Source organism: Nothoprocta perdicaria, unplaced genomic scaffold, assembly GCF_003342845.1.
Source record: "Nothoprocta perdicaria isolate Ctin4 unplaced genomic scaffold, notPer1 scaffold_59, whole genome shotgun sequence".
Lineage (NCBI taxonomy): Eukaryota > Metazoa > Chordata > Aves > Tinamiformes > Tinamidae > Nothoprocta > Nothoprocta perdicaria.
The window spans coordinates 746,255-757,369 of NW_020455854.1; the positions used below are offsets into that span (position 1 = coordinate 746,255).

General features: G+C 39.1%; 1 protein-coding gene across 3 annotated transcripts in view; it reads right to left on the reverse strand.

Moving 5' to 3' along the window:
* Window positions 1-6,900, reverse strand: part of CREBBP (CREB binding protein) — a 71,868-nt gene extending 64,968 nt beyond the window's left edge. For 2 of the 3 annotated variants that reach the window (XM_026049000.1, XM_026048999.1), the window contains exons 1-2: window positions 6,369-6,698; window positions 6,192-6,242 (exon numbers count right to left, since the gene is read on the reverse strand). In XM_026049000.1, the coding sequence (XP_025904785.1) occupies window positions 6,192-6,242; window positions 6,369-6,638 (321 nt within the window). In that variant the 5' untranslated portion in view covers window positions 6,639-6,698. Of the gene's footprint in view, window positions 1-6,191 lie in introns of all 3 variants that reach the window. The other variant, XM_026049001.1, reaches the window with a different exon arrangement.
* Between the last annotated feature and the right edge of the window lie 4,215 nt (window positions 6,901-11,115).

Here is an 11,115-nt window from a genome sequence, read left to right on the forward strand (position 1 = left end):
GCCAATGTACTGTATGTACACTGCTTAAAGATGGCTTATTCCAAGGGCAAATCTTCTTGTCAGGCTCATGATGTCTAACTACTTCTATCCACTTCCACAGCACCAAAGATCCCCCTACTGGAAAAGTTATTTATTTTATTTGTCAATTTGATTGATGTTTTTTGTGCTCTTCCTCCACAGCAGCATTTCTTAGAGAGGTTTCTTACCAGCTGCCTCCATAAGGCTGTTTCATAGATGGATCCTGGTAACAAGGATGTTTTGCTCCTACATTTAATGTGCTTAATATTAATTATGGTTCATGCTAACATGGAGGCACTACTAAACAAGTTTTGAAGCATTTAGAGTGGAAAAAAAAAAACTGCTGGCTGCTAAGTAAATTTGAACAGATATAGTGTTGCTTGTGTCAAATCTCTAGCCCCTAGCTAGCTAAGTGAAGAGATATCAAAATTTCAGAGCACAGTTTTCAAAATTCATCTTATTTTTCATCTGAGCAGAGATTATCAACTCATTTTAATAAAGTATTTTCACTTGCACAAACTATGGAAGGAGAATCTTCTCACTCATCCACTCCATAGTCTTAGCTAGGTCAAGAGAATACCATGATACATACTTTCAAATTTTCTTCAATTGCCCATTTTCTATGAAAATGCAACACCATTTAATTTACATGTCATAATATTGTTTTTTCTGACATATTTCTGTATATACCTCTAAATACAGGATTCACAATATATTCACAGCTCACGGTCAAGTACAAACACTAAATTTAGCTTTAGGCAAGAAGTCTTTAGACCAACCAGAAAATCTTATCAACAGAAAGGTTCCTGTTCTATAGATGTGATGACACTTTTTTTAGATAAATTACTAGGATAAAGACATTTCTAAGTAAGCAGGCACTTTGTTCAAACATGTAGACCTTCCTTTTTCTCAACATGAGTCATATGTCTAATGTGTTTTAAAAATAAATAAATAAAGCAGGTAGGTATTTGAAAACAACCTGAAAATAAGAATGAACTATTTCAGTCTTGTCTGTCAGTAAAGACTTGAAAATTCTTTCTAACATTTTCATAAACATGACTGGCAATCTTGCTTTTAGTCTGTGACTTCTGAAGAACTGGTGCATCTGCAGCTTCTTCCAAATACACCACTTAGAAATAAAAACTGTTGCAAGAGCAAGATAAATCGAAGAATTATGAGACACTAACCAACGTGATTTAAAGTTGGTGACAAAGTATTTCACGTTTGTGATGCGTTACTGCAATCAAATATAATGGCATAATTCTACTTTGAAAAGATGCCATAAAATTTTTTATTTTTGTCAMCTGGACAACAAGCCAATCTCAGCTTACAAGAAGGGGCTTTTTAACTGTCCAAGTCGCAAGTAAAATGGAGAGGAAACCAAGCGGTGGTTTGCCCCCCACCAAAGGCCAAGTACTCCATTTCATAAATGATTTTARCTTACGGCATTAGAAACCGATTCAAAGATCTTCACTGAGTACAATTCAAACTTAATAAATAACTCCGATGTACTAGAAATAGGAAACAYCTCAATTTTAGGTGCCAAGAGTAACGGTTGTGGTGAATGAGCGATTCAACTCACCAAAACTCTTTGATGTATCAAAGGAAACTCATCTGTGGAGTGACACTTGACATGGTCAAAAAACCTGCACTCAGCTATTTTAATTTTAGTACAATACAGTGAGTTTTGCTGTTCTGTATGTAAGAGTCCATGGAAATCGGGAAGTGGCGACGTCTGGGGTACGACGGGAGCTGGCAGGCTGCGATGGCTGGAGGCACGGCCTGCACACAGCCAGCCAGCTTGGCAGCTGAGCACCAACAACTTAAGAGGATGAGAAGCAAATTAACTGCAAGTCACGTTAAAGCAATTCAAGTGGATCCAGGCAGATTGGAAGTCACTAGAGAACCGAGCAGCAGCAGCAGTCTGCTAAAACACACAGAATTGCAATGGAGTAAGGATATCTTCAGCTGACTTAATTCACAATCAGCAAGTCTTCTACAGCTAAGCCTGCTACTTAGCAAGACCAACTGGGAAATCTGTTCAAATAATTTGCTTTATTCTCTCTCATCACAAGCTTTCTTTACTACGGATTCCTCAAAACACAGACCCAAGCGACATAACTACATACACAGCTCAAGTCTTGTATCCACAAAGGAGGAAACCAACTCTTGCTCTTCACAGCAGTTTACTCATTATCTTATTCAATTTACTCAAGATTAATATCCAACATGGAAACATCACTGGGCGAATAACGACATGGAGCAGAACTACGCATACGCCTGCCAAAGACACATGCAATACATATACCTTGCTTAGAGCCAGCAAATACCAAAAATCAGGGCATTTAAATCCTCAGCAATACAAAATAAGACTATCCTTAGTAGATATACATATACAAAGAAAGAGGTTTCAGGGGATCTTTGGGGGAAATAAAAGTTAACTTCTGGACAGAGTTCCTCCTTCTCTTTAGCCTACACCTTCAGAAGCTTTTCCCATTGCAACATGCACAGTTTGGCAGCTATTTTGATGTGAAGGTGAAAAAAAGCACAATGTGACAAATGAATTAGCCTAACAGGATTAAGAGAAGAGGATTATTCTAAATTAATATGCAGAAATCCAGGACATCAGACCTTATTTTGGCATGGTCACTGATTTTTGGAACCTGTAGGATTTTGGTGGCAATTCCACTCTGTGCTAACTACCTGGATAAATAATCGACACACACAAATATACAAGTTAAGAAAACAGAGTACTTTTAAACAATACAGAGATCTCTGTATCTAAACTCATTACAATTAGTTCTTTTTCTGGAAATATTACACTGGAAGACTAACCAACTGAATCAGCTTTTCTATCAGCTTGTCCTTGCCAAGCAAGTTCCAGATCTTATCAATTTAAATATTTTCTTTCAGGGTTCTCAAAATACTAGCAATGAAGTTATTTGAATACCACAAAAAAAAAAAAAAAGACATTTAACTGAAAATCAATAATGTTGTCATTATCCGAACTATGTTCAAAAAACCAACAAACCTTTTCTCCCAATTTATCGACCTTAAAGGCTGATTTGCTTCCTCACCAGTGAATGATGACACATAGGTAGGCGAGACAGAGCAAGGAGCAGCTGCTCAGCACCCAAAAGGGCCTCTGTGAGGAATCACCTGTGCCAAGGCCCTCTGCAACCTGCACTGCTCTAGGAATCAGTGGGGTTTAAATACACTGGTAATTAGAAAGCTTTCACTATAGGGATTTCAAGAGACAACTTGGATATGCAAGAGCACTCATTTCAAAACACTGATTATGTTTAGACGTTTGTCAACAAACTCATAAAGTGGAGGAACTAGAATTTTATCTAGCTATCAGGGTCTTGGACAATCCCAACAAAGACGAAAGTAGAAGAAAAAAATTCTAAATTCATTGCAATCATTGTAATTCATGATAACTCACTATAAACCGAGATGCAAGTCATTTACTTTAAATCAAATGAGAAAGTCTCGGTTTAAAAGGTTCTTTAATATWTTTTACCCTTGCATTTTTATTTCATACTTGCTCCCTTTGGGATATATTGTTAGAGTTACTAACAAAATAAGTTGCTCCCAGCCTTGATACTGTTCTAGAGCAGGATGGCAGCTACACGTTAAAGAGTTTAGTCATGCTATGCACCCTTACTATTAGGTAGATCAACCCCTCTATTTTTAATACACTTCTGCACAATTTTAAGGTTTTTCTTTTTTCTTCCTTTTTTTTTTTTTCCTGGTCACCAGGGAACAGGAGGTGAAAAACTAAACTCACATTTTCCTTTGGTAACAATTTCCCTTTCAGAAGAACCGTGTTAACRATGAAATTAAGTTAGCAACACAAATCAAAATGTTTATTTGCTGTTCTTAAAAATTCTCCTTTCATCAAAACTAGAACAGCAATAAGGAAAAAAAGCTATCAATCAACCACCTTGACGATCCCATTAAAACAACAAACTAGGGGATGGGAAGAAGCTGGAAGGGGATCCTCAAATGCCCATTAAAGGAGCATTTTAAAAGCCAAATGGCACTTACAGAAATGGCAAAAACAGAACAGAACACTTCTACTAGGGGGAAGTTGCTTTTTCCAAAACAGAAATACAAAACAATTTGTTCACTTGCATTTTCACTAAAAGATGTAGGCTAAGATGTAAACACCTTTTTTTTTTTTTTTTTTTTTGATAAAGCTCTTAAACTTCCTCTCCCTTAGTATGGGACAGAGCCCTGGAAAATTTGGCTCAAGATTGCCAAGTTTTCAAGTGCTAGCACCTTCACACAAACACTATTTTATCACTTAGGCTCTGCCATTAAATAGTTCTAGTCCCTTCAGCCACAACCAACTTTGGTTCCAAGAACTTCTGAAGTGTGCTTCAAAATGCATTATTTTTATTCCTTTTGGAAATGCATCACCAGTGCTGAGCACAATATTGCACATGAGGAYAAACTTCAATGATTAATACACCAGGAGAACTTCCACTATTCTTGTCCAATCTACTCCTTTTTACCATTTACTTTGCTTCCTGAACACGTGCTAAATGAGAAAGTCCAGGCTGTCCTCCTTGGCTGGGGCATTTTCGAATACCATTTGCAGCTGGCTTCAGGCTAAGACCAAAGACACTGAAAATGGAATTTGCGTGTTTGCCTTTTCCTCACTAGGGAATTGGTTTCATTCAAAAAAGTGCCYAAATATCACAGACCCATCCCTGTCCAGAACTGCACACACTCCTTCAGATGGAGGCCTCAGGCAAGTCCCATTGCTTTAGGGTAATCCTATTTTAAAAGACATAGACAAACCTATAGTTTTACCACGTAGCTGTGTAGTAGCTAGAGACAATCTATTCTGAAGAGCTCAGAAATATATAAACTAATGGAAATAAGCCAGATAACTACAATTTGACACTCTTTATACATATTTCAAAGAAAAAATGGATGAAAGGGAGGCTTATTTCTTTCTGCGAAACAACAAATCCCTCCACAGAGCAAATCTGGTTGCATTCAGAAGCTACAAACAGCTACACTCACTTCCATGTTCTATTACCTTTATCCAGATCATAGAACATTTCTTCCTAAACCAAAGGCATCCCTTTTCAGACTCCAAGAGAAGGCTTTTTATATTTTTAGTTTCAAAAATTAAAATGGACTCCAGTGACGTTCACTTTTCTTAAAAGAACGTGATTTATACTTGGCTTGTTTTAATGCCAGGCAGTGTAGCTTTTTCTCGAATTGCTAACACAGTGAATTAACACTTACATGTCCACAAATTAACATGAAAACGGTCAGACATGAAAAGATAAAGATCAGAGTCTTTTTCTAGATGGATAAAACTATCTTTTTCTGCGTATCAGAAGAGTGTGTTTTTGCCATACTCAAATTCTAGGAGGGAACAGGACTAGAGCAGCACAAGACATGAGCGTAGGGCTGTCCAGCCAAAAGCCAAGAGGAGCAGGGCCCAGAACATTTCCCTCATCTCACACCAGGAATGTCAAGACCTGACAACCATGGTCTATGATGCCAGCAGCAGATCAGTGCCCCAACACAGAAATACCTGCTTCCAGATAAAGCAGATACCTGCTTCCAGATAAAATATATTCTCCCCCGCAATCTGCAAGGACCACTGAGTTGGACTCTTGCACAAATACTGCCCTTCCTAGACTTTATTAGTCAAGGAATCTAAATGAAATTCAACATTTTCAGATCAGATCCTCTGCATCTCAAAAACATGCACTGAATGTTTGTTTACAGTGATATGTAACAAAAAAAAAAAAAAAATTGTTACCTCTCCTTATTCAATCTAGGCACTTTTCTCTAACAGATTTCATATTACTTTAGAAGGTGCAGTTGCCAAACTCCTAAAATAAGATCCTGCACAGAAGTAATCACTTGTTCCGTTTTTGAAGGATTAGGCTACTCTCCCAATTGACTCTACCAAGATACTATCCAACTTTTATAAAGGATTTTTTTTTTTAAAAGAGTACTTCCGTTTCCGGTTATGTGAGAAATACTGCTTCTATTAACTTGCTTTTATGGTATCCCTGGTGACTATAACTGGTAACTACAGACTCAGGAAAGCATACATTCTCATTTTATTCCACGAAAGTGTCTACACAGTTTGCTAAACATCTAAGTGGACAAGAATAGATTAAATTATATGTACATACTTTTGCCATTGCTCCTGTCTGTGCTGTGTTCAGTCCGGTGTGACCAGCCATCTGTGGAGATACTTGGGTTAAAGTCTCTGCCAGCACACTGCCTGCATTCCCCTGCATGGCAGGGGCAGAATATTGCATTCCTGCTCCCCTTCCTCTTCCAGCTGCCCCAAGAGATCCATTCATTACCTGCCCTTGTCCTTGCTGAGGTTGATTCATTAAACTGTGACCAGAATTACTGTTGAGAAGGCTCTGGTGTGTCTGACCGAAATTAGTATTCATACATATCCCAGGTCCAGTCTGTGATGTTGCAGGGCTGCTCGTCACCATCCCCACTTGTTTTTGTGCTTGAGAGTTCAGGGTTTGCGATGCAGGGGTGGTAGGTCCAGAGGTGCTGGCCGCTTGCTTCGCCAGGCCTGAAGCAGAAGAGTCTCCCTGGTTTAAAGGGCTCTTACCCATAGCACCCAGATTGCCGATATTTGCACTGTTCGGCTGCCCTTGAACTTGGTTACCAACTCCCTGCTGGACAGGGCTATTTGAGTTCACATTTCCAATTCCTGGGTTTAAGGAAGAGCCGGTGCCTCCCCTCAGCAGTTCAGAAAGTTGCTTGTGTTTGGAAGCTGCATCCGGAACAAGGCTCCCACTGTTGTTTAAAATGCCCAACTCGCCATTGGGGATCAGCTCATCGGGAAGATCATTTTCCAAGTCAAACAAAGATCCAAAATCTACAAGTTAAAACAGAAACACAGGTAAGAAAAACATAACAAAAACTCACTAAAAYATTTGTCTACAAACTTTGCACAGGTCATAAGAATCTCTGAGGTGCATCAAGGTGCATCTTTACATAAGCGCCACTATTGCCACCACGTGAGCACAGCTCCCTGTGACAGGAATTCCAAGATCTTTTAGGAAGTGCAGTCACCGATGCGACACAARTAACAATAATACAGGGTAACACATTGACTAATAAATGGTTTTATTGCAAGCCTTTAGACAAAACATTGTACCAAAGATAAGAAACTGAGAGGGCACAAATACCACCCTTTAACTTTACTTCTAGTTTTCTTTTGACCAAAAGAAGGTGGCAGAAACAACAAGAAAGGTTTTCTTATTGGTTTATACTCCTGAACAGACTATTATATCTCATGCTCCAATCTCTCACATAATCCCAGGCCACTGCATTTAGGTCAATCGTACCTCAACCCTGTAATTTGCTTGCATTTGGCCAAAGAATATCTTCCAGCAAGGCTTCCCCCTTCCTGATCCAGAGATAAACACTTTCTTTGCTAGTAGGAGCTCAGCGTGCCCAAATGTGCCCACTATCAGTTCCCAGTCAGTGATTTGTATCTCCACCTGCTAAAGATCCTGAAAGACACTCAGCATTTTCTCCTGCTTCTTGCTCCTCAGCTGAGTCACTCCTCAATCTCTGCACAYGTCAGTTTACCAAACCATTCAACTCGTTCTCCAGCTGCCCTGCTCTCCTTTTGCCTGCCAGAGGCAAACCCCGAGAGGAAGAAGTAAAAATCCAACCTTCAGGAAGCCAGCTGAAGGGAGTGCTTTGCCTGGCTGGAACACCCAAATGCCAACCCGACAAAATGTTGGATTTTGGATTTCCTTACGGTTTTCAAGGAGGAGCAGCTCGGAGTCACTAAGATGTTTTATCGCACATCATTAGTACTGTGTGCGACACAGTGTCGTTTTAGTCCTAATTAAAAACAAAGTTATTTGCGCTTTGCAGTTGTTAGCTGTATAGAGGTACCCTCATTAGAAGGCAAATTGGATGTAAGGACAAGTGTACACACCAACATCAACAAAGTAAACACATAAAGCAGACTAGCCTCGAGTCATCAGAGCAGCTGTTCAAAATCAACTCYGCAGCAAAGGAGCAGTTTCCCTGACAAAGGACATGAGCTGAAACAACTGCTTTTTAACCAAACAACAACATCGTTTAAGAGCTTGTCCCTCCAAAACACAGCACTGGAAAGAAAAAACTTATGTCTGATCGTGAACAACAACGCAATTTTAAAAAGTGACCGCTAAGCACTTCCATTATTTTAAGGTTTACATCATAAGAACTAAACCATTCCCAAGAATTAAATCATTCTTGCAAGACAGTGCAAGGCCAAATTGCGAGACTGATCGGAATGATCACAAATATTCTTAGTTTTTCTTATCTTGTCCTTCAATTGCTTAATTCACCTTGGCAACTTCCCTTGTATGGAATTTCACGGCACATCTTTAATGACTCTCTTGTCCGTGGTCACCTCATCTTTCTTCTTTCCCTCAGAACCACTTGATAGTTACTATGCTGCAATTTGTGCCTCTTTCTATACATTTTTGGTCTATTTTTCTCCCCCCAGAATTTCAGCATCTTTAACCCAATCTACCCTTCCATCCAGCTCTGTCCCCCTCTGATGGAAACTCTTTCAGTCACTGCAGCTTGTTGGGAAGTCAGAGTTTTACAGCACTTTTCCCCAAATTTCTGGAACAGAATTTTCCCAAGCTTCTACATTATAATTATTAATACTTCATGAACAAAAGATTTGTGCGTATGCCAAGTAGGTCTAGGAGAAACAGGGAAGTGAAAAAGAGGGAGAACACAGAGCAAAAAGAAAAAGAAAAGAGAGGGTGTTTTTCTAGACATATTTCAATATCGAGAAGAAAAAAAGGTAACTGTCACCATTAGCCACTACTTTTTTTTCCCCCCTTTTCTTTCTCATGGTAATTGTCTGAAGGGAGGGATCTGCTGCTCAGTTATGCTGACTGTTCACAATGCCCACTGATCTACAGGACTCCATACAACTAATCCATGTGTTCAGCTTCTTTCTTTGCATCTTTGTAATCCAGCTTCCTCACTTGTGAAATGGAGACTCATAATTCTTTGTCAAGCTCARTTTCAAAAAAATGGGATGTTACACTGCAAGTGCTCAAGTTTTTTTTTTCTGTTTCACCAGCCAAATATTTTTAACAGGGCTGTCAGAGCCAAAGACTGGAAATGTTTTTGCAATTTACAAAAAGAGTGAGGAAAGTGCTCTGGAATATTGCCTCTTAAAACCAAAAATATTCTACCACTCTTAAGCTACAAAGGCTATACAGTAATGCTAACATAGGAAGCTCACAAATCTTCCAGCAGAAAAATAAAAGCAAGTAAACAGCTTGCTATAGTGGCTATGTAAAAATGCACTAAGCATTCGAGTCTTCAGACAGTGATTAAGCTTTCTGGTTTATATTTTAATCAGAGTTGTGCTCATTAAGAAACAGCAACATATAAGGTGCATTTTACAACAGCTATAAAATACAACAGAAAACTAAATTCTACTTCAGCATGTCTGCAACAAATTCATGAAGATGAGAGATTGTCTTGACAGCTGTATATTTATATATACCTTTACATATATAAAGTTTGTTATAATAACAAAGTGGCCCATTTTTGATGGTAGGGAAACACAACCTCAGTCCCCTCATCCAAACATAAAGAACATAACTGATCACATCCCAACTGCTTCAACCATTTCTCTCCTTCAAAGCCAAGAGAAGCCATCAAGTGCCTAAAACCCAGATGTGCCTTTGAAGAGTCCCCCCCAGTTACTGACTATTGTACCTRTTCCTGCCCTCCTCAAGGAATTAGAGGAGTCTGCAAAAATATATTGCACTGACTGCTTTGCTTGAGTAACAGGAACCACCTTGAGTCTTTCCCAGGGATTTCCAAGATAATTTGTCTTTTCTATGTCCACCAGCAGAATCTGCAGAAGCTGCAGGAGGACTGCAGGAACCCAAGGCAGCGGAACCACCATGTAAGCGTGAGCTGGCTGCCGGAGGGAGAAAAGCCAGGCTCTACCGCTCTGCCCGGGCCAGACTGAAAGCAGCACTTGTACCACCACCTGTAACAGCTTTGAGCACATGTACACAGACAAAAACTCAGGGATAATCCAGATAAGGGCTAAAAAATGTCACTGTAATGTTTTCTCTTTCTAAAATTCTCTGTAAGAGCCTCCGTTTAAAAGCACAAATAGTCATGTTTAAMAGGACAAATAGCCAAATGAAATCTGAATTTACGTTGCAAGATAGGAAGGAAGAGGTCAATAAGTATTAGAATCAATAAGTATTAGATGTTAATATCTGTCCTACACGTTATTTAGATTCGATAACAAAAGCAAAGAATCAAGGTTAAAAAAAAAACAAGCCAACCAGCAAGAAAAGGCAAATTATTTKTCAAACCTATGAGACTATCTGTCCCTCTCCCAAGTGCCGTTTTACTTCTTCATACAAAACCGTAGTATCTTTTCTTCCAAAGCTGCAACCTACAGGAAAAATACACACACATACACACACATATATGTATGTATGTGGTGTGTGTGTGTGTGTATATATACATATACGTGTATATGTATAAAGTAGTCTTTATCTTTAAGAAAGTTAGATCTCCTTAACTCAGAACACGCATTCTTGCTTTAGCCATCAGGAAGCAGCAATGCTGACTAAGCCTGGCGAGATCCACAGAGCTTTCAACTCTAAACCTCACACCTTTCATTATSTCTCTGTTACATAAAACTGACTCTTGAAAGAAGTAACAAAAAGCCTGGGTAACTTACTCGCCTTTTGAAGAGATGGAGAAGCACTACACTATCAAGAAACCCCCAGTTTTTCCTCCAACTGAACCGTTTCAGATTTGAGTTGAGCATTGTCTGAGCACTGATCTTCATCCAGAAGGTAACCACACTTGAGGGAAGCTCACTCCTCGTTTTAGCCTTACAGGTTAAAATGCCATTGCCTTCCTGGATGACACTTTCTGTAACTGGAATAGGATAAACTTTTTCCTTCCTTACATTCTCAGAAGAAAAGGAATAAATAGTACAGTTTTACCTGTTTCACTGCTTGTAACAGTTATCAAGAAGGTGTTATTTTGTTGTTGGTAAAACACCTATTCAACCATTAA